Source organism: Bombus fervidus, chromosome 6 (assembly GCF_041682495.2).
Source record: "Bombus fervidus isolate BK054 chromosome 6, iyBomFerv1, whole genome shotgun sequence".
Classification (NCBI taxonomy): Eukaryota; Metazoa; Arthropoda; class Insecta; order Hymenoptera; family Apidae; genus Bombus; species Bombus fervidus.
Genome location: NC_091522.1, coordinates 4118182 through 4140163, shown reverse-complemented (window position 1 = coordinate 4140163; position 21982 = coordinate 4118182). Strand labels below are relative to the sequence as shown.

At 30.7% G+C, this 21982-nt stretch overlaps 6 protein-coding genes and 1 long non-coding RNA gene across 11 annotated transcripts in view; 5 read left to right on the top strand and 2 right to left on the bottom strand.

The window, feature by feature from the left end:
* Positions 1 to 13256, top strand: part of LOC139988357 (endoplasmic reticulum junction formation protein lunapark-A-like) — a 129171-nt gene extending 115915 nt beyond the window's left edge. The window contains exons 1-10 of one of the 3 annotated variants that reach the window (XM_072005697.1): positions 10051 to 10356; positions 11165 to 11206; positions 11292 to 11479; positions 11556 to 11742; positions 11835 to 11846; positions 11984 to 12239; positions 12343 to 12504; positions 12598 to 12786; positions 12882 to 12965; positions 13039 to 13256. In XM_072005697.1, the coding sequence (XP_071861798.1) occupies positions 10330 to 10356; positions 11165 to 11206; positions 11292 to 11479; positions 11556 to 11742; positions 11835 to 11846; positions 11984 to 12239; positions 12343 to 12504; positions 12598 to 12786; positions 12882 to 12965; positions 13039 to 13160 (1269 nt within the window). In that variant the 5' untranslated portion in view covers positions 10051 to 10329 and the 3' untranslated portion in view covers positions 13161 to 13256. Of the gene's footprint in view, positions 1 to 10050; positions 10357 to 11164; positions 11207 to 11291; positions 11480 to 11555; positions 11743 to 11834; positions 11847 to 11983; positions 12240 to 12342; positions 12505 to 12597; positions 12787 to 12881; positions 12966 to 13038 lie in introns of those variants that run through there. The other 2 variants (XM_072005699.1, XM_072005698.1) reach the window with 2 other exon arrangements.
* The window catches only part of LOC139988385 (uncharacterized), a 194915-nt gene that overhangs the window by 133426 nt on the left and 39507 nt on the right, over positions 1 to 21982 (top strand). The window lies entirely within an intron of this gene.
* Positions 599 to 4983, bottom strand: LOC139987880 (IQ motif and ubiquitin-like domain-containing protein). Its single transcript, XM_072004631.1, has 6 exons — positions 4634 to 4983; positions 4250 to 4477; positions 1675 to 2219; positions 1374 to 1574; positions 912 to 1290; positions 599 to 846 (listed from the first exon to the last, which is right to left on the bottom strand). Exons 1-6 carry the CDS (start codon positions 4855 to 4857, stop codon positions 741 to 743), a joined length of 1683 nt encoding a protein of 560 aa, XP_071860732.1. The 5' UTR covers positions 4858 to 4983; the 3' UTR covers positions 599 to 740.
* Positions 5078 to 9434, bottom strand: Naa35 (N-alpha-acetyltransferase 35). Of its 2 annotated transcripts, none has more exons than XM_072004629.1 (10): positions 8950 to 9434; positions 8708 to 8769; positions 7865 to 8397; positions 7576 to 7768; positions 7323 to 7504; positions 6922 to 7254; positions 6447 to 6839; positions 6207 to 6380; positions 6018 to 6128; positions 5078 to 5950 (listed from the first exon to the last, which is right to left on the bottom strand). In XM_072004629.1, the coding sequence occupies exons 1-10, from the start codon at positions 9006 to 9008 to the stop codon at positions 5810 to 5812; spliced, it is 2181 nt and encodes a 726-aa protein (XP_071860730.1). In that variant the 5' UTR covers positions 9009 to 9434; the 3' UTR covers positions 5078 to 5809. The 2 variants fall into 2 exon arrangements, with proteins under 2 accessions (XP_071860730.1, XP_071860729.1); XM_072004628.1 differs by having other exon boundaries at positions 6018 to 6134; positions 8950 to 9426.
* On the top strand, positions 13835 to 16476 carry LOC139988340 (condensin complex subunit 2). Its single transcript, XM_072005632.1, has 3 exons — positions 13835 to 13992; positions 14049 to 14172; positions 14256 to 16476. Exon 3 carries the CDS (start codon positions 14332 to 14334, stop codon positions 16342 to 16344), a length of 2013 nt encoding a protein of 670 aa, XP_071861733.1. The 5' UTR covers positions 13835 to 13992; positions 14049 to 14172; positions 14256 to 14331; the 3' UTR covers positions 16345 to 16476.
* On the top strand, positions 16639 to 18150 carry LOC139988362 (malate dehydrogenase, mitochondrial). Its single transcript, XM_072005704.1, has 3 exons — positions 16639 to 17227; positions 17288 to 17671; positions 17770 to 18150. Exons 1-3 carry the CDS (start codon positions 16814 to 16816, stop codon positions 18133 to 18135), a joined length of 1164 nt encoding a protein of 387 aa, XP_071861805.1. The 5' UTR covers positions 16639 to 16813; the 3' UTR covers positions 18136 to 18150.
* On the top strand, positions 18720 to 21912 carry Lnpk (zinc-ribbon metal-binding protein lunapark). Of its 2 annotated transcripts, none has more exons than XM_072005703.1 (8): positions 18720 to 19127; positions 19842 to 19883; positions 19951 to 20138; positions 20215 to 20401; positions 20553 to 20787; positions 20902 to 21081; positions 21175 to 21360; positions 21460 to 21912. In XM_072005703.1, the coding sequence occupies exons 1-8, from the start codon at positions 19092 to 19094 to the stop codon at positions 21573 to 21575; spliced, it is 1170 nt and encodes a 389-aa protein (XP_071861804.1). In that variant the 5' UTR covers positions 18720 to 19091; the 3' UTR covers positions 21576 to 21912. The 2 variants fall into 2 exon arrangements, with proteins under 2 accessions (XP_071861804.1, XP_071861803.1); XM_072005702.1 differs by having other exon boundaries at positions 18720 to 19139.

Sequence of the window (21982 nt, the reverse complement as noted above, 5' to 3'; positions counted from 1 at the left end):
TCATTCACAGTATATGTTCAGCTAGACTGAGGACCCGCTATAAATCTTAGGATTTAGTTAACTAAGATTCTTCAAATTGACAAACAGTCTTTATTCTAACAGTCCGTAAATCTATCACCTACTACGGGAAGATACAGGAGATCTGCTTTCCTCACGTACGACGCTTCCCACTAGCAACTTTCTCTCAGGGTCGGCTAGCATCCTTTTCTAACCACCAACATAAAAATTAACCAATTGACAGCAACGTCCATTTCCCTCACTTTCTGAACGAGGTTTGTCCTCGACGAATCCGATGATCTCGTGCCCTGAGACACACCCCGTCATAGTTTTCCTCTGCATCATCACCGTGACGGAGGGGTACTTTCTCGTGTGATCTCGTCAGCGAGTAAAACAACGTCTTTACGATCAGTGGATACTTCACGTTTTAGCAAAGAGTTGGATTTAGACTTTGGAAGAAAGTATTTTTGTTATCCCACTAACCACGGATTCGTTATCGAACCTAAGACCATTGTCATTAGCGTCTAATCACCGCGGTTATTTGTCGATTCCGTAATACTCACACTTGTGCTAATCAACATTACCTCGATTGCATAACAACGATGGCTAATTCCAGAGAATATTCATTACGCGCCCCTAACTCCAATCATAATGTTAACCCGACATATATAAATACATTTAAGTAGAAAATGACCATATAATTTGATTATATTGAAAGAGTAAATTAGATACAGCAAAGTATATCACGTAAAAAGATAATCGTCCACTTTGATCGCTGGATTGTACACCGCTTTATCCTCGATTTTGTGAAATTTATCTTGAAACTCCTTCTCAAACTGTCTCAAATGCCTGCAACGAGTTCAATCGATACGTTATTTCCACTTTTCTATCCTTCAAACCGTATGTGCACGTACTTGAATTGGTTTTTCGCTAACTGATGAGACAACAAGATTTTTTCGATAAGTGGCTTCGAGTATACGCTCGTGAAATCCTTGATCCTGCAATGAACGTCAGCCTCTTCTTCAGTTAAAAGGATACAATTCCACGGTGACCACTCCTCGTTTACGTCGTATCGAACGATCCGTAATAGGAACATATCTCTATTTTCACTGACTACTGAGTGGCCGTGCCAAATATTGTTCACCAAATGGTACATGTCGTGTTTTTGCATCATAAACGCGATGGCCGAAGGTGATTCTCTTTTCGTTTCCTCACAGCGCACACAGTCCAGTAGAAATTTGTAAGGGTCGTAGTTCACGTGTCTAATATTTCGTTCACTCAACCAAGTACAATCTTAAAACAGTAAAAAAAAGTTTAATGCATATTTTCCATTTAAATTTTTCAAGAAATTTAATGTCAAACGAGATCAATAGTACCAACGCAAGTAGACAGCTTTTTCATCCTTCCATGAATGGTGAATCGTTGAATAGGAAGCAATTTCAAACAACTGTGACACAATTTCGTTATAGGTTCAATTGGTTCTCGCAATTTTTCATCATCCACGTTCTTACAAAAGTATCTGTCGTTGTTCACGCAACAGCACGAGTGCGACGACCGTAAAAAGTTCAAGTAACTGTCTACATCGTCAAAGAGAAAGCGGAAAGAAGTTTTGTTAACAATTCTTCTGCCACCTTGGGACGTCACAGGACAAAATCTCGTATATTATTTTTTTCTTACAAATTATCCTTTCTCGAAAGTGGCCTAGCGACATGCGTTTCATCCCCCTTGCTAAGTAGGTCAGCTCTTCGTCCAAGAGTCGTATCAAATGGAAAACAGGCACACAGTTGTGTACCTCCAACGATTTCTTCAGTATCGTGAGCATCTCCATGCGTTGCTCGCGAGTAACATCGTAGTTCATCAACGAGTCGTAAATCATTTTCAATTCTCTTGCTTTCTGGTTCCTCATTGTGTCCATTTCCAGCAATTTATTCTTGTAACCGTTCCACAGAATAGGCTTGCAGTTAACCGCAACAAATTTCGCGCGTTTCCGCTTCCTATAGCGCTGCTTCACCGCCTGTCTTTTCTCGTCGATTACATTCAGCATTTCTATGGTCTTTTCCAAAATTTCGTAATTTTCTGCACATCTCGCAGGTTTAAAGAAACGTAGCTTCGCACATTCAAGGCGATCGCGTCTCCATTTTTCAACCAAACCATATAACAGGTCAAAATCCGATCGAGTTTTGGGATTAATTGTTCGAAGTATTTCCTGCTGATGCCTCTTCCTGAAACATCAATCGATATATATGTCGGGTAAACATCATGATTAGGGGCGTGTAACGAATCTTCATTTGTATTAGACATTGTTATTACGCAATAGAGAAGATATCTACTGATATAAATATGATTACTACAGAATTTGACAAGTAACCGTGGTATTTAGGTACTCGAGATACTAATGACAATGATCTTAGGTTCAATAACGAATCCGCAGTCAACGGGATAACACAAATACTTTCTTCCAAAGTCCAAGTCGAACTCTTTGCTAAAACGTGAAATATCCACTGATCGTAAAGACGTTGTCTTACTCGTTGAAGAGATCACACGAGAAAGTACCTCTCCGTCACAGTGATGCTGCAGAGGGAAACTATGACGGGGTGTGTCTCAGGGCACGAGATCATCGGATTCGTCGAGGACAACCCTCGTTCAGAAAGTGAGGGAAATGGACGTTGCTGTTAATTAGTTAATTTCTATGTTGGTGGTTAGAAAAGGATGCTAGCCGCCCTTGAGAGAAAGTTGCTAGTGGGAAGCGTCGTACGCGAAACAAGCAGATCTCCCGTACCTTCTCGCAATAGGAGACAGATTTACGGTCAGATAGAATAAAGACTGTTCGTCAATTTGAAGGACCTTAGTTAACTAAATCCTAAGATTTATAGCGGGTCCTCAGGCTAGCTGAACATATACTGTGAATGATGCATCGAGATTTGGCAATCATCTTGTTCGAAGAATAGGGTCTGTGTGTGGCGAGCCACGGGGCAGAGACCGTTGGAATGTTTACTGTTAGGTGTCGATGCAACTATTTCTTTTTAAGGAGAGCTATGCAATTCTATACCTCTGTTAGGTAAAACGTTCGCCCGTGACCGCGGCTACGTTCGGCGACTAGTTGTCGCCTCGAGCCCAAGCTCATTATCACAAATCTCGGACAATTATAATCGGGTTAACTTATAAAGATTAAAGTATTGGGATTTTCCAAAGAATTCTAGAGAGAAGGCCCGGTGTCTTTTTATCTCCGACATGTATAATATGAGCAACTTTGTACATTTTATGTGTTTTAAATGTTACATTATACAATTCATGGTAAAACACTTAGACGCTATAACCTCAGCATTTCCAATAGAAGCTGGCATGCCCCCCGGCAGTGACCTCGGACCCCTGCTGTTCAACATCTACGCTGCAGACTTACCAACTTCGACAGATATAACCACAGCGACATTTGCTGACGATACAGCCTTATTAGCCTCGCGCTCAGATCCGACATTTGCCTCCTTTACTCTCCAGCAAGGCCTCGACTCTATGGAAGAGTGGTCCCACAAATGGCTCTTCAAAGTCAACGAAAACAAATCTAGCCACATAACTTTCACGCTGCGAAAACAAACTTGCCCACAGGTGACGATAAACAACATACCTACTCCAGATAAAGAGTCACTCAGATATCTGGGCATGACTCTGGACAGAAGATTGACATGGAAACAACATATCTTAGACAAAACCAAACAACTCAAGGCAAAATTTAAAAAATTCTACTGGTTCATCGGCCGACGTTCCAACTTAAACAAAGTAAAATTACATTATACAAGGCCATATTAAAACCTGTTTGAACCTATGTAATCCAACTATGGGGAACAGCAAGTAATTCCAACATGGAAATTCTTCAAAGATTCCAATCGAAAACCTTAAGATCCCTAATAGATGCACCTTGGTACGTCACCAACGAAACGATACATCACGACCTCAAGATACCCACAATCAAAGAAGAACTATCCAAATTCAGCAATAGACACAGCACAAGAGTTAACAACCACCAAAGCCCTCTAATTACTCAACTACTCGACACGTCGGAACAGATCCGCAGACTAAAAAGACATTACACCTTAGACTAAAAAGACATTACACCTTAGACCTAAGCACTCGATTCAAATAGAATCAAACATACTATAATGTCATAGTACCACGTCAGATAAATTTACTTAAAATTCTCTAACGAGAATTGATTGTAAAATAAACGCAAATAAAAAAAAAAAAAAATGTTACATACCTGTATAACATTATCTTTTCTGCTTCGTATAGCTCACAGCCTTTGACTAACTCTCGATACTGTCTCGCATATTCTTTGATATACTTCAATAATTTGTATATTCTATAGTTTCTTTGGATAATTCGCGCCTTTCCATCGTAATCTAGTCGTTTCATCATTTCTTCGTATGTTTCGTATGGTTTTGATGTTATATATTTATCCGATTCAGCCGATATAAAGTAATCAGATCTAAGCAAAGGGAAAGATATAAATTGATGAAAAAGAATGATAAAAGAAATTCTCGATTATTGAAACGAAGCAAAGGAAACTGAGAAATTAAAGGAGGAATTGAAAGTGAAATTAGAAGGATTTGTTTTAATTTAAATTGAAGAAAACCACGTATACCGCCACATCTGTGTTGGATGAACGCATGGTGTTTGTGTAAATACATCTGTCCAAGAAATATATTGCACTTTTTTACTGCACTTTTCTTTTTCTGGCTTCCTTAGGGGACCTGTTTGCGATTCGGCATTTAAATATTCTACTTGGGTAATTTTATGCTTCCATCCTCCTAAATAAGGTTTTTTTATTCTTCGATCTTCCACTTCCACGGAACGGCAGCAAACCATTTTGAAATTTTGTATTTATTGATAAGCGTTTTAAACGTTTTAAATAAAAAAATATTTGCTTAGTTAAAACGACTTGGTTTTAAGGAATAATAGATTAGATGTTGAATATAGATGCAAACTCAAACAAATCTTGTTATTCATTTTTTTATTAATGTTCATATATATATATACAACATAATGTATTATTATCGGATAATGTTATTTATTAAATACACAACCATTTCAGAGTATTATTTTTATTAGACATACATCACTTTCTCTTCTTTCTGATTTTACATTGAAATTTAGTGTTTCAGTTTAATGTTACAATATTCTCTCGTTTCTGTACAATACAGAATTTAATAATGTATAAATCATGTCTTCCTAAAATGTAGGGAATATAATACTTATAGACGCAAACAATTTAGATCACGTTTGATCAATAAATTTACGAATTGTTATTATAAAAATGTTATCGGAACATGTGTTACATAGCTGAAGCCTGCAATATATATTCAAAATGTTGCAGATGTTACTAACAAGAACTGTTAACAATTTCATTGATAAGATGTGTTACTATACAACATTTCGAGACTATACATTCTATACTTTTGTTATTTACATTTCATAACGATCTGTAAATTTCACGAACCTTATCTTCAAACGATCGACGCATTCATTCTTAATATCCACATGAATTCACTTAAAACATACGATTTATGGTAAACTATATACAAATATCATTTTCATTCTTTATAGAAATTTATCCACAAAATATGTGCGATAAATAATACATATCTGTACAATGAAGGGTGTATTGTTAATAAAACAAAAAAGGGGGGGAGCTTCAAACGTTGTATTAGACAAAAAAAAGGCATCCAAAGTCAACAACACAAAAATATTTTCTGCACGATTAAAGCTAGAATAAATAATATGTCATTTATAGCATGAAATGATGGCCGTTGCAAATGATTTAGATCAATTTTATTAATGGGAAATGTTGATGATACGAGAAGTCAAATACTGGAGGTTCTTTGGAATCCTTTTTATGCCCATCAGCGAGTAACTTTAGAACCACGAAATTCGTTTTTGCCACTTTTAATAAATCATTGATCTGTAAATCAAGCACTATAATGAGTAAAATATGTTTAATACAAACATAGGAATCGAAAAATATTTACCTCATTTAGAGTACTAGAATTTTGTGGATAAAAAGACAAAGCTCGTTCTAACATATTTCTAGCTTGATGAAAATGACGACAACCGGCTAAGTACAGCATTTCACTAGTAACCTTTTCCTAGGAAAATAGAAGTTAAGAAAAAATGCTCCATGCTAGTTACAACCAAGAAGAATAGGCCACTATACTCACGTTTCTTTTATGCATCTGTGCGTTTGTCATATCTAAGAATTCTTGATAATGTACCGGAGGTGGAGTGAGTAAGGAAGAAAATGGTAATAACCTGTGCTCATATCGAACTCGTTCTGAATCAAATGGCGACTCAGGAAGTGGTATTTTACCATCCATACGGAAACCAACTAAAGCCTATAAAACAAATTTTATAGATGAAATTAAATCATTTTATAAAAAAATCAGACATGCGCAACCTACTTTGTAATATCCTCCACATATATTTTGCATCGCTTGATACATTAATATTTCTAAATTATACGGTCTTGATGTTGATTTTTTCTTCTTGTTTTTCGCACTTTTCTTACCACCTCTACCTTTATGTGTATCATTATGTACATCATGTTCCATCAAGAACGTATTGGCTCTTGTAATAGCCGATACTAGCCATCCATAAAGAAATTCATATAAGTACCAAAATATATAGTGATATTCATGCACTGAATATAATTCCAATTCAAAGCCACTTAATAAATACATGACCATAACTCGTAGTGTATGATACAAGATCCATGTTCCGAAACAAGCTAAATGTGACCTTGGTGTATCACTTTTCATTGACAAGGCATGTAAAAATCCATCAACTCTTTCAGCCTGGCAAAATTTCAAACATACATTAGTTTGAAGTTGTGAAATATTCCAATGTTATGAAATATAAATTAGCTTTTAAACTCACTTCATCCTGTAATATTGCAAAATCATCCAATAAATGTGCTAATTTATCTCTCTGTCTTGCTCTATTATGACCAGTAAGTTGCAACAAACTACCAAAGAGACCCACACAATGAGATAAGAAACTATCAACATATTCCTTAGCTTGATGATTTTGAAGTAACGTGCTCTTTGGCATTAGTACCGGAGGAGCTATGAAATTCCGCGCTGCGTCTTTCAAAACATCGGCAAAATTTTGCACACCGAATACTCGATTTGTTGTAGGTAAATAAACTATTTGCAACATTGATCTGGATAATATACATGGACTTCGTCGTGAAAATTCTAAAAAAAAGTCCTAAAAAGAAATCAGTGTACTTGGAATTTATGCCAAAAATTTTTAGTAACCTATAGATCTTGTCTTACCAAAGCTGCGTGAAAACCATTCTGATTAGTAATCGTAGTAACTGTTCGAAATCTATTTAATAGCTCATCTAAATATTTTAGAGCCTCGAGTCTTGGCTTTATTTTTGTATACCGTGGAAATGTTGGTGGTAATAATCTTTGATTCACCATAGGGTCAAACCCCATAATATTTGGATAATTTGCTACAATCATCACATAATACATGATGTAAGCTATATACTATGACGTAAACTATAAATTTTGAAAAACTTACATATTTCATCAGCTTTTTCTCCACTGTTTACTGTTTTAATCATCATTTGAATCATATAAGAACATCTTGATAACAATGTATGACAATCATTTAAATTTTGTTGCAACTGTTCTTTCTTTCCCATTAATGATAAAATCTGATAAAATATTTTAGTAAATCTAATTCTGGCATAGAGTGCTAATCTATCACCATACTGAAAGAAATAATAACAATTTCAGTAATTAGTTATATCCTTAGTCGTTCACAAAAGTTCAATAAATGTATTTTGTGTTTCAAAACATGCACCTACTTCTTTCTCTGATACTACATGAATTGGTTTTATTCTTTTCCCAGGTAGTTCATCTTCTACTTCTCTCAGCATGGATATGATTTTTTGTTCTGTAATATCTTGTTGCAATCTATAACCATAAGTAACACTCTGGAAATCTTCTTCCTCAAAAACTAATGCTTTATTGATGCAATCTTTAATTATTTCAATTATTTTATATACAGCATAACAAAAGGTTCTCAAAGGTTTATCCACTATTTGACTCGGTTGGTGAAGATATAAGTTAGTGAAAACTGTTTGCGCTAAACTATGGCCTTCAAGCCAAGACACTATGCACGCATATGTTGAATCTATTATTCCTATAACTTCTGACGGTGTCAAATTGTCCAATTTCAATGCACCAGAGTCAACAGCCTGTGTAAAAGTGCATGGTTTGTTGTTGCCTCTATTACATAGCATGCCAACATCCATTTTTGGATCCATCATTTCAATTGCAGACATGGCCTCAAATAATCCAAATAACTCATCACGCAATAGTTCACCCAATTCCAACTCTAAATAAACATAACAATAAAGTGTTTTGTATTGTATTAAATGAATATTTTGTATACAAAATATTGTTTCGATTAATTCATATCATTAATCATTATAAATTAATTTCCCATTAAATAGTGATACTTAAATGCTAACAGTGTTATTGGATAAAATTACATGATTATTTGGACAAAACAAGTTGTATACAAATGAAAACTAAATCGTCTCTACCAAAATAAAACAAAAAGATATGAGGGAAGAAAAAGAAATAAAAAGAAAACTTGTAAAGCATGCATTTGCAAAGGAGAAAATAAGTTTTTAAATAAGCACCTGTAATGGCATCGAAAAATTCTTGGGTAATATCCACCCAATTGTAAGTAACTTGTTCGAATCTGCAATGTAAATAGATATAAAAATTAAAAAATATCGCCGAGAATTACAAATAATGTTATACGTTAGGTTATTTTCCTAAAGCCTAGCTGTAAACGTAACATTCTTATTTCAATATTTCCATGTAATTACACGTTAGTCATCAGTGATTTTTCTATTACAATTAATATATTACAACTTACTGTGATTCTTTATCTTCGCCCATGTCAACCGAATTCTGTTCTTCTACCATGGTCGCCATTCTTGCAGACTGACCTGTCACATTTAACGGCACTGCCAACAGTAGAAGCTTCTACATAATCCTCGTATCAAAAGTTAACCCCTGAGAAACTCCCCTTACGTCAAACAGGAGTTATATACTCACAAAGTCTTGAAATTATTGAATAAGTATAAAATCTCCTATATTGTTTTATATTTATCAGATAAAATGTATTTAGACAAATCGTGTGTAGATATACAATAAAAATATATATTCAGATAAAATGATTTTAAGAACGTTTATATTTAAACATTTGAATTTATGACAATTTCAGATATCCAAAACACACTGTAAACTAAAGAGCAATCGACGAAATCAAGCGTTAATGTTTTGTCTTGTTTTATGTTTAGTAATTTTATTTCAGATTTCAAATGGATGATAAAGTATGGAAGTCTCACTATATTTTGAAAATATTCTCTATCTCTATAAAAATTTACTTGAATACTAATGTTATTTTCAGGAACTTTTAAACAAACTAAAAGTATTCCGTCAAATAGGATTCGAATTACAAAAATTTTATAACTTGTTACGATTAATGACGGTTGATTTGAAAAAAAAATTATAGATAATTTCACTTCGTTAAATCATAATTAATTTTTTATTCTTATTAACGTTTGTTAATGATATTTATTAACACTTTGGTAAAGTACATAAATTTAATAATATTTCTGCTACATGAGTGAGTTAAAGCATTTTTAAATATAATTATTTGATCTCTGTGTATATATTTAAATAAATCTGCAAATGGAAAAACATAATGAAATTGGTACATTTGCTAGGTATTATGAATTTTAATTTATACAATTTAATTTCTACAATTTAATTAATCATAAATTTTTGTAGGTTATGATAAATCAGGATAAATTTAATCTCTTTATGTAAGTAGTTTATTACTATTGCCGTTTGTAACATAAAAATATTACAATCCCTAGGACGATACATTTTCCGAATGAAAATTTTAGTGTTACATAGGAATTATCCTTAACGATTCCTTTGCACTCTTTCCAGGTGTTATATATATATATCATTGTCAGCATAGCGTAGCCGTGCATTTTCTGCTGCATTATACAGAATACATATTCTAGCCATACACACATATATATTCACCTGTATACATATATATTATGTTAAATATCTATGTATCTTCGCTTATGGGTCAGCATTGGCTCGATTCCAAGAATATTTTACAAATTTGGAGCTGTTCGAAGTCTGCTCAATAAAAAAAAAAAGAAAAAAAATTGCATGAATCTCTTACATTTGACCAGTTTTATCTTTGACGAGAACTCATTAAAATTTGGACATAATGGGGATTATATTATCAAGATTTCGCGTAAGTCTCCGGTAGTATATAAATAACATTAATACTGTATTACGGAGGTTACATTATGTCATGTTTATTCATGTTCAATCATTCGAAAATAATTTAGATATAATATTTTATAACAAATGCTTAAACTTTTAACGTTAATGTATTATGTTTTATAATATTTAAATGCAATTAATTCAAACACATTTCTTTATATATGACAAATTTTTAGGTTAGGCGCGAAAATAAGGAAGTTTTGAACAAGTTTGTTAAAGAATAACTTTATTATCATAATATATAATAATATAAATTCTTAAACATTTATAATTTATGATTTTTGCAGCTTAATATCTATAACCATATTGCAATAGGATTTCTAATATTGAATAATTAATTAACATTGACTTTTAATATATGCAGAATTCTCATAAAATACGAAATTGTTATTCAATGATATTACGTTCAAATTATTTAAATTTTGTCAAACCAAAAAGACAAAAAGTAATATATACATGCAAAGTAAAAATACAAGAAAATAAAAATATACATACAAACGTTTGTAATTGCTTTGTCTTAAAAAATTATATAAAGATACTTACCTATTTTATGTTGTATAATAAAAATTATTATATAAAAATAAAGTATTATAACTTGAAACATAACATAAATTTCCATTTGAATTTAATAATTAAGTTTTATTTTCTTCTAAAATATGTTAGTTTGTAAATAAGTGCATTGAGAGGAGAGAGAGAAAGAGAATATTATGTATGGAACTACTTTTGCTTTTATTAATAATGTAATCGGGTTAAAACAAATTATTTTTACATTTCAGAGGAAGAAAACAACAATTGAAATTTTAGAAGATCTTGATGCGGTAAAATATTTATATTCTTTTACTTGTTGATAACTATATTTATGTTGATAACTAGACAAGTAATCAAAAATTCCTTCTTTAACAGAAAATTAAAGAGATAGAAAGATATGGATATAGTACGGAACAAAGACATAAAAAGATTGTTGGAACTCTGATATTATATAGTGTGATACTTTATATTATAACAGCATTCATTTTTTACTTCTATTTCTTCCCTGCATCGCTGTATGATCAAATATTTTATATCATTCCACTGTTAATTTTTCCAATTCTGTAAGTATTTTAATTGTATTTATTTCCTTTACTAAATTATTCAAGAGGTATAACAAAATGTATTTCATTGTCATAGAATATTGCTTACAAAAAAGATGGTAACGTGGTATTATAAATGTAAAATTTCTAAAAATCAAGATAGATTAAGTAGTATGCAATCTGAAAAAAAGAAAATTCTAGATGAAGTTACAGAGACTGAAACATATAAAAAAGCTAAAGAAATTCTGTTAAAGTTTGCACCTGATCAATTAAGAATGACTCCAGTAAGTAAATCTATAATATAATTTCTTTATTTTAGTTACATAATATAATCTTTATAAATTTTTAATAATTAAATTATTTTTCCATTTTTCAGTTGTCCCCGCAGGTTTGTATTTTACACGATAAAATATATGAAGAATGAATTTTTGATAATTATGAGTATCTCTTTGGATAATAAAGTACTAGAGAAACATTTGAAAATATAGAAGATAAAAAGTCTAGTAAAAGATTCTTTCATTTTAGACAACTTTTAAAGCATCATCATCAACAGAAACTCCTAAACAATCAAGTACACCACAGCGTATAATATCTCCAATATCATTTCCTACGGAACTGAGAAGACGTGTAATAACAAATCAAAATCAACCACTGAATGTGCATAGTGGTATACCTGCTAACACTGGTCCTGTCCCAGTTGGCATAGCTCCCACTCAGAATCCATTAAATACTTCCTTCCAGGGTGGTATTAGACCAGTTAATACTCCAATTCGTGATTATCGTTAGTATTTTTAGGACTACAGTTACTAATTTTTATTTTTTTAATTTATTAAAAATTAATTTATTGAAGTAAAATTTCTTTTATTGAGATTTTTTATTAATAGGAAATCCGTTACCACGTCCAGTATTACCGCGGCAAAGGACTTATTTGGATCGATTGATTGATTATCTTGTTGGAGATGGTCCATCGAATCGCTATGCATTAGTGTGTCGAAATTGTGAGTCTCACAATGGGATGGCTCTCAAAGAGGAATTTGAATATTTCGGTAAACATTTGTCATAATCTGCCAAAAAGAGTTAAGTATAAAGATTTAATTACGTTACTAAATATTCAAAATATATGTATTTTGATTTTGTAGGATTCAGATGTTGTTATTGCAACTTTTGGAATCGTGCAAGAAAACAGAAGCCATCTGCTCCGAAATTAACGTATAATGTTGCACATAGTAGTTCATCTTTAAATACTTCTGAATATCTAGCATCTGATCCAAATGTAGCAGAACATTTAAAATCTCCGCAAACGGAATCAATAAATGCATCGGATACAGGTTTGGATAAAAAGAAAACAAATATATATGTATAGAAAACTAATATATGTTTGGGATTGAAGAAATAATTGGAATTAATCGAAAATAATTTTTAGATTCAGATATCGAAGTCGTTGAGCGACCAACAGAAGCATTGGAAAAGATTGAAAACGTTACTGAACCAGTTAAAGATACATGTGGTAAGTAACACTGTTATTAATCATATTCATAATCTAATATATTTTTTGGTACTATAAATAATTACAATCGCAGATGAACCAAACAATGCCGAGCCACATAATGCAGTATCGGACACTACAGAGTCTGAAACGAAAGAAGTACATAATTGTGATGAAAGTGATGAAAAAATGGATATCGATGAATCATCGTCTTAAAAAAATGTATTTTGAAATAATTTATAACACGAAACATTTTGTTATGAAACGTTATGTGTTAACAAAATATATTTTGAAATAATTTGCAACATGAAATTTTGTTCAATCTTAATGCAAAAGGTCCACCCTAAGTCCATGCTTTATAATGAATCCTTACTATATAAGTAAAGCATATACTCACTAAACAATCATGATTTTGGGTTCTTTTGCAAATTTTTCTATGAAATCAATCTTTCATAGTTACATCAATCCAGACCTGCCATCTTTACTAGTGATGAATCTGAATTTTTAGGAATAAAAAAACAACCTATTGTAAAAAAAAAGAAAAGCATAGATAATCTAAGAATATTTTTTCGAAAACTGATTGGTTATTGTCTTTTCGCGGGAAGACAATTATAGGTATTTTATAATTTTCAATTAGTTCCGCGCTAGAAATGGGGTGCGCTAATGTTGCAGCTTCTTGGCGCTTTTCTATGTGCTTAGTAGCAGCTGTTAGTAGTCGCTATGCTATATTCTTTTATGTCAAATAAAATTTTTTAATTATTAAATAAATGTAATTGTTTTAATTGTTTTGTTATAGTTGACTCCTTATTTATCAGATACAATATATTCAGAAATATAATATAGTAAATATACCATGAAAATAAGAATTATTTATTATTATTCAAATAAAATGGTTTTAAGAACACTTACATTCAAACTTGTTTGAATCTGTGATAATTTCGGTTGATCAAAAAAAAACATTGTGGAGTAAATGCATAATATTAAATTAATTTTTAAAGTATTTTTCTTGTATCTATTTCTACAAACTTTCTTTTAAATGGATAATAAGGTATATAAAAATAAAGTTTCATTGAATTTATGTAAATATTAATGCGTTATTTTCAGGAGCTTTTTAACGAACTGATAGCACTTCGGCAAATGCAACTCGAACTCCAACAACTTTATACCTTGTTACGTTTAATGAGGGTTGATTTGGAAAAGATTATAGGCAATTTTACTTCATTAACTGGTAAGTATTTTTTGTTTTCGTTCATTTTCGTTAAACTTTGTTAACACTTTGGTAAAGTACATAAACGGAAATGTCTGTTATAGGTGAATGAATAAAAGCATCTTTAAATACATTTATATATACTTGATCTCTGTGTATATATTTAAATAAGTTTGCAAAATGGAAAAAGAAATAATATTAGGAACATCATCCTCATCATCTCTGCGAAGAAAGTCTTTTGTACTACAAAGTACATTATCATCAAAATTAGTAGAAAACAATGATGAAGCTGAAAGATTGGCTAGACGTCATGAATTAAATGCTTCTACAACATCAGTAGAAAATTCAAGCATAAATAAAAAACGAAGATCTTTGGGTCTTGGTTTTCTAGCACATATGCCAACACATGAGATAAAGGATCGTATGGCTGAATGTATAAAACTTAATATTGAAAACAAAATTAATGTGAAAAATGCATTTAGTCTTGAAATAATTGACTTCATGTCCTATATGATAAAAAAACAAGATGCCAACATATCTAATTTGCAAGCAGCTAGTACATCCTTAGATGTAAGCACAAAAATCTATGGTTTTCGTGTAGATGGAGTTTATACTGAAATAATGAAAATAGCTAGTGGAATAGATAAGCAACAAAATGATAGCTCAACTGATGAAATAAATGGAGAGCTAAATACCGAGCAAGGAGATCAAGTAAAAGACCTACGAATACATAAGAAAAAGGGGAAAAAGAAAAACAAACAGAAAATTTTTAGTACAACAGATAGCTTAAAAGGAACTGTAGAAATTATGAAGCCTTCTTTGTGGATAATGGAAAATGAGGATTCACAAACTACAGATGCATTATATCAAGTAATGCTGTCAAATCATGCAAATTCAAACTATTCTTTACATTTATATCGTGATGTTATCGTGGATGTTGTAGAACATAAAATAAACAAAAAAGATGCGAAAATAATTATTCCCCAGATAGAAGATTTTTCTAAATTAGAAATATGTCCACCTTTAACCAATTTTGAATTTCAAAATTGGATCAATGATATTGAGAAAGAAACAGAAGAAGAAAAAGAAGTAGATAAAGGTATAAAGTCAAAGAGTGACAATGAAAATGGATTTCAGTTTGATTTAGATGCTAGCTTACCATCTGAGGAAGAAGTGCCTCATGATGATATGAATTATTTAGATATTCAAGATAACGTGGAAAATACAGAGAAATGTGCAGAGATACAAAAACCAACAGAAAAAATTGTAGACTTATGTAAAGTTTTATCTAATGTTGGAGTGATTAAAACATCCGAGTATTCCTTCCTTCAGAAAAGTTTGAATATACACTGGGCTGGTCCATCTCATTGGAGAATAAGTAATTTCTCAAAACTATCTGGAAGTAAAATTATCGCCGCTTGTCCACAGAAGCCAGGTAGAAAAAGAAAAGAAATAGAAATATGTTATGACGACAGTATAAAAACAACAGTAGTACCAAAATTTGTAGTAAGTAAAGTTACAAAGTTTGAAGCTGCCAATTTAGAGTGGTATGAAGAAAGACTTACATTACCACGAGATATGCATTATGATATTGCAAGTGCTGCTAAATTGTACCTTCATGAATTAATACATATAAATATGAAAGAGGATCAATTAGACGCTACTCATGTATCTGATATAGAGAATTATAATTATGATAATGAAAATGATATATCAAATTATTGTCCATATGTCCCTAATGAAGACTATGCATCAAATGAAGACAATAATGATCCTGAAAATAATGGTGAAGTTGAAAATGATGAAGCAGAAACACAAATGATTTTTACTGGAGATAACTTAGTAGCTATTCCTAAATTAACAAATAAAATATCTATTGCATATAGTACACGTGCTAAAAGAATTGATATGAGACAACTAAAAAAATCCATTTGGAAAAGCCTAACTATGTGCAATGATACAGAAAATATAAATACAGAAAATATTGAAAACCGAGAAAAAGAAAATAAAATGAAAGAAAATAGATGTTTTAGTGAGATTTGTAAAACATTACCGAATTTATTAACAAAAGCCAATATAGAAGTTCTAAGTTTTCCTATTTCTTTTGTATCATTGCTACATTTAGCAAATGAAAAGACATTAAAAATACAATCTGTTCCAGATATGTCTGATCTTATCATAGAAGCAAGTTAAGTACATATATACTATAATCAACAATAAAATAACAGAATAATATTAAATTCATAATAAAATACAAATATTATTTTATATATTGTGACGACGTTATATAAATCGTGCATTAAAACAGAGTTTTATTAATATCTAGTTGTGTCTAAAGCCCAATCTAGTTCTTTCCATTATTCTTTAATTACATTATGATATATATAATATATATATGAACAAAAAATTTCTAATTTTTATAAATATAATGTGAATAAATGGAAAATAGGAACAACATAGACAAAGTGTATATTTATTGTTTTCTTTCTATTCTAATGTCACTTTTTTGGCTCGCTCACGCACTCTATCTGTATATCTTTATGTTAGAATCAATGTACTTTTAAGTCAATAACCTAAGTATTCTCCGAATTCTATCTTTTTATGATCTCCGACAGTATTAAGAAATTATCGTCAATGATTCATATTAAATTAATGTTTAAATATGATTGGAGCAAAGCGATATCTTTTGGTATCTATCGAAAAATGCATTTTACGCCGTTCTTACCGGAACATTTCAAATATGCCGATTGACGATGAAAAATCAAAATGTGCAAAAAATAAAGGAAATGGTCAAAAATCGAAAAAAGAAGCTAATGTTAACATCAAATCTCAATTAAAAAATTATGATTCCTTTTCACCAGATCATAAAGGTGACATAAAAGTTTGCATGATTGGAGGCGGCGAGTCATTGATGTACGCTGCTGTTCTTCTAAAACAATTTCGTCTTATAAAACGAATACATGTGGTAGATACAAAAAATTCATTGGCTAATGCAATTTTAGATATTAGTCATATTGATACATCACCTCGTGTAAAATATTTTAAAAGAAAACATTTAAAAGAAGCTCTTAAAGAAGTATGTATTTATTTATTAACGTTGATAAAATTGATATGTAAAAATCGATATGATTTACAGATAGATATTATCGCATTGATGGATGAAACAAATGCTAATATTGATGTAAGTCCCGCAGCACAATTTGAGGCTGCATCGGCATACGTGAGCGAAATGGCTGAACAAATGGTACAATTGAGTTCAGAATCTTTGGTAGCTGTTTTTACTCGGCCAGTAACGGCTATACTTCCCATGGTGTCAGAAATTTACAAACTTGCTGGATGGTGGGATCCAGACAGAATTATTGGTTCCACTGCGCATGATCGTATGCGAATGGAGGCATTAACCGCGAATCTTTTGGATTTAAATCCTGCATTCTTATCAGTTCCAATGGTTGGCGGGGCAGATTCGAACACTATTGTTCCTCTTTTGTCGTGTGCTTCTCCGATTAATCGATTTAATAATGTATGAAAGTGTAGTCATTTACATTAAACTGTTATATGTATTTAGGGAAAGAATTTTTTTATGCACATTCTAACACCTTATATTAAAAATTCATGTAGGCGCAACAAGAAATGTTATTACAATCATTACGTACCGCAGATAAAGAAATGGCAAATATTGAATTTAAAGGTCCAGTGCTGTCTGATGGAGCTGCAGCTGCCAAATTAATCCTTGCGCTTGTCGAAGGACTTAGCGGTTATAAAAATGTTATTTCCTCTGCTTATGTACGATCAAATATTTTGCCGGGATGCCGTTACTTCACCAGCCAATTACAATTCGGCCCTGGCGGTGTACAAACAAATTTTGGACTACCAAAAATGTCTGCTGCGGAAATAGTACTTGTAGAACAGGCAATCCCTTCTATCAATGAATATATCGAAATGGGATCGAAAGCAGTACATAATAATAGACATATCACTGTATAAATTCACCTTTTTTTTTTTTTTTATAAATGATTTCATCTTGTATAAAAATTATACAACTCCATGGAGTTAATATCTTTGTTATTAAATACAAACTAGCTTTTTTCAGGTAATTTAACAGAAAAGATGGCTAAATTTTTACCATTTACTCTCTACTGTTTCGTATACAATAAAAGTAATAGGAATGTATCGATTATTATGTGATCGACCATAATACCTCTGTTCTATTTATGTATGTATAATAATATCATGTTTGAAGTCTATACTGTATACATAAAAATTGTACTTCAATATACGTAGGAAAGATGAAAAATGTTAAAAAAGGTGTCTTAATTTTTAAGACGTCAGAAATTTTTCTCCTAAATATTGTTTTTATCTAAAAGGAACGTATTATATTTTCAAAATTACGTCTAAATTAAAGGTCGTTCTCGGGAGAATAGCTGAAATTATTTTTATAAGTATTTATAATAAGATTTTTAGATATATAATATTAACATATATTTTATTTATTTCTTTGCATTTCTTTCTTATCGATGTACAAACCGAGTCGCGTTATTCTATACATATACATGCAATGTACAGTTGTTCGTATCAGTTTGATTTGTAGTTTCAAACGGAGCGTATCTCGACTGGTGAATACCCGATAGGAACGAACACAAAATAACAATGAACGTAATTTAATATACATTTTAATTGAAAACAATATATTTACGCTCAATTGATTTATTCAACAGAAAGTGACAAGTGAAATGAAAAATTTTTGATATTTACTAATTTACCGATATATTATTTAAGCATTAAATGAACACCTTGTGCCATAAAAGTATTTTTTTATAAAGGTCATGACAAATATATTAGAAATCATGACACTTATAAATATTGAAACTATAAACATCGAAACAAAACACAAAGTGATTTAAGTTGAAATTTGGATCGATCGGCACCAACGGTTGGTTAAGATGGAAATCTTGTTTAGATTTGTATCAAGATTTGGCGTCAACAATCAAGTCAGTGCATCAACTTTTTATAAGTACATACTATATTATTTTATAAGCAGTACAAATTTATGACTTAAAAGTTTATAACCTTTAATATTTATAAAGAGGAGATTTAAGCTTTTTAACCTAATTAGAATAAGATCCATAATATTAAATGATTAAACAACATCGATTTGCAATTCATGTAGAATTGTCACGCACTACGAAATCACTATACAATGACATTACATTCATATTATTTAAATTTTGTCACTGCTGAATTAAAAACAGTTGAAAAATTATATACATAAAGTATCTGTAATTATTTTTTAAATAGAAATATATAAGATCCTTTTTTATTAAAATATGGTATAAACGTATGTGTTTCATGTCACATAATAAAAACTACTATATAAAAATATGATATCATACTTTCAAACAAAAGTTATAATTAAATATGCTATGCATGTAGTTATTTATAAAGTTTCATATTAATTATTATGCCAAGAACATCCTTGGTTCACTGTACTGAATTCATTTCAATTCAATAATTGAAATTCATCTTTTTTTAAATATGTAAATATATACACTAAGAGAAAAAGAAAATAAATGTAATATATATAATGTAATGCTTATAAAATAAAATAAATACTTTTAGAAAATTGACCTCATATATAAATATGACAATATTTGTAATATAAATTTATAATGTAAATTATTTTTACATTTCAGAGGAAGAAAACAACAATTGAAATTTTGGAGGATCTTGATATGGTAAAATATTTATATTCTTTTACTTGTTGATAACTAGACAAGTAATCAAAAATTCTTTCTTTAACAGAAAATTAAAGAGATAGAAAGATATGGATATAGTACGGAACAAAGACAGAAAAAGATTGTTGGAACTCTGATATTATATAGTGTGATACTTTATATTATAACAGCATTCATTTTTTACTTCTATTTCTCCCCTGCATTGCTGTATGATCAAATATTTTATATCATTCCACTATTAATTTTTCCAATTCTGTAAGTATTTTAATTGTATTTATTTCCTTTACTAAATTATTCAAGAGGTATGACAAAATGTATTTCATTGTCATAGAATATTGCTTACAAAAAAGATGGTAACATGGTATTATAAATATAAAATTTCTAAAAATCAAGATAGATTAAGTAGTATGCAATCTGAAAAAAAGAAAATTCTAGATGATGTTATAGAGACTGAAACATATAAAAAAGCTAAAGAAATTCTGTTAAAGTTTGCACCTGATCAACTAAAAACGACTCCAGTAAGTGCATTGACTATAATATTAATATAATTTTCTTTGTTTTAACTCATTTTTCAGTTGTCTTAACAGATTTATATTTCAAACAATTAGTTATATGAAAACAGTTTAAAAAGGGAGGCAATGCATCTACTAAAAGAATCTTTCATTTTAGCCTGCAATAAAAATTTCTGACCCATGTAGTACACCAGAATATATAGAATCTCTTATATCTACTTTTGAGGATCTGAGGAAGCGTAAAATAAGTCAAAGTCAAGTACTAAATGCACTAAGCTGTATACCTTTTAACACTGGCCCTGTCCCAGCTGGCACAACTCCTGTTCGCAATTTACCAAATACTCCTTTTCAGAGCAATAGTAAACTAGTCAATACTCCAAATTTGAATCATAGTTAGTATCTTGTGGATTACAGTTAATAATTTTTACTTTTTTAATTTCATTTGTATGTTATTGTCTTTTATTGTAAATTTATTAAATTTATTAAAGCAAAATCTTATATAATAGAGTCTCCTTTATTATGTTCATCAACCTTACCACGTCCAATATTATCGCCGCAAAGGACTCATTTAGATCGAATAATTGATTATCTCGTTGGGGATGGTCCATCTAATCGATGTGCATTAATTTGTCAAGGTTGTGAGTCGCACAATGGAATGGCTCTCAAAGAGGAATTTGAATATTTTGGTAAACATTTGTTATAATCTGCCAGCAAAAATTATGTATAAAGATTTCATGATAATAATAAATATTCAAAATATATGTATTTTTATTTTGTAGGATTCAGATGTTGTTACTGCAATTTTTGGAATCCTGCAAGGAAACAGAAGCCATCTGCTCCAAAACTAGAACACAATATTACACTTAATAATCGATCTTTAAACAATTCTAAACATTTATCAACTAAAACCAATACAGAACTTTTGGAAGATGGACAAACTGAATCAAAGGGTACGTCTGATTCAGGTTTGAAAGGAAAATAATACATGGTCTTACGGGTATACCATACTATGATCTTCTTGATTTAAAAAAAATAATCTGAGTCAAGAAAAAAATTAGTTTCAGATTTAGATATGGAAGCAGTTGAAAGATCTACAGAAAGATTGAAAGAGATTGAATCTATTACTGAATCAAAAAAAAATACATGTGGCAAGGAACTCAATAGAGCTAATAACAATTAAAGATGTTTATAATTCAATATTTTTTCTAATAGAAATAATTGCAATTATATAGGCTAACTAGATACTGCGGAATCGGGACGAAAAAAAGTACATAATCGTAAAGAAAGCATAGAAAAAATAGATATCGCTGAATTTCCACCTTAAAAAAAATATGTAGAGGTAATTTCCATCGTAAAACTGTTATAAAATATGCGTACTACAATATGTGTATACTATAAACATATATTATAGTTTTCATTATACTATACATGCAGATATACATACATACATATAAATTTGCGGATATACATACATGTAAATATTTCCCTTTTTAATAAACTTTTTATATGCTTTTTAATGTTTATTCGTGTTTAATATTCTTGAAATTATTTTCGAAGTGAATTCCGTAAAACGCAATGTTTTCTCTT

Bases quoted from the DNA above. Each gene is read 5' to 3' on its own strand.
- LOC139987880 (XM_072004631.1), bottom strand. From the start codon at position 4,857: ATGGTTTGCTGCCGTTCCGTGGAAGTGGAAGATCGAAGAATAAAAAAA. The intron at 1,575-1,674 runs GTAAGAAAAAAA...TTGACGATGTAG, and splicing joins CTTTCGAGAAAGGATAATTT to ACAGTTACTTGAACTTTTTA. The intron at 1,291-1,373 runs GTACTATTGATC...TACTGTTTTAAG, and splicing joins AAAGCTGTCTACTTGCGTTG to ATTGTACTTGGTTGAGTGAA.
- Naa35 (XM_072004628.1), bottom strand. From the start codon at position 9,008: ATGGCGACCATGGTAGAAGAACAGAATTCGGTTGACATGGGCGAAGAT. The intron at 8,398-8,707 runs GTGCTTATTTAA...ATGTTTATTTAG, and splicing joins ATTTTTCGATGCCATTACAG to AGTTGGAATTGGGTGAACTA. The intron at 5,951-6,017 runs GTAAATATTTTT...CTTGATTTACAG, and splicing joins ATTCTAGTACTCTAAATGAG to ATCAATGATTTATTAAAAGT.
- LOC139988340 (XM_072005632.1), top strand. From the start codon at position 14,332: ATGGAAAAAGAAATAATATTAGGAACATCATCCTCATCATCTCTGCGA.
- LOC139988362 (XM_072005704.1), top strand. From the start codon at position 16,814: ATGATTGGAGCAAAGCGATATCTTTTGGTATCTATCGAAAAATGCATT. The intron at 17,228-17,287 runs GTATGTATTTAT...TATGATTTACAG, and splicing joins TAAAAGAAGCTCTTAAAGAA to ATAGATATTATCGCATTGAT. The intron at 17,672-17,769 runs GTATGAAAGTGT...AAATTCATGTAG, and splicing joins CGATTAATCGATTTAATAAT to GCGCAACAAGAAATGTTATT.
- Lnpk (XM_072005702.1), top strand. From the start codon at position 19,092: ATGGAAATCTTGTTTAGATTTGTATCAAGATTTGGCGTCAACAATCAA. The intron at 20,139-20,214 runs GTAAGTATTTTA...TCATTGTCATAG, and splicing joins CTATTAATTTTTCCAATTCT to AATATTGCTTACAAAAAAGA. The intron at 21,361-21,459 runs GTTTGAAAGGAA...AATTAGTTTCAG, and splicing joins AAAGGGTACGTCTGATTCAG to ATTTAGATATGGAAGCAGTT.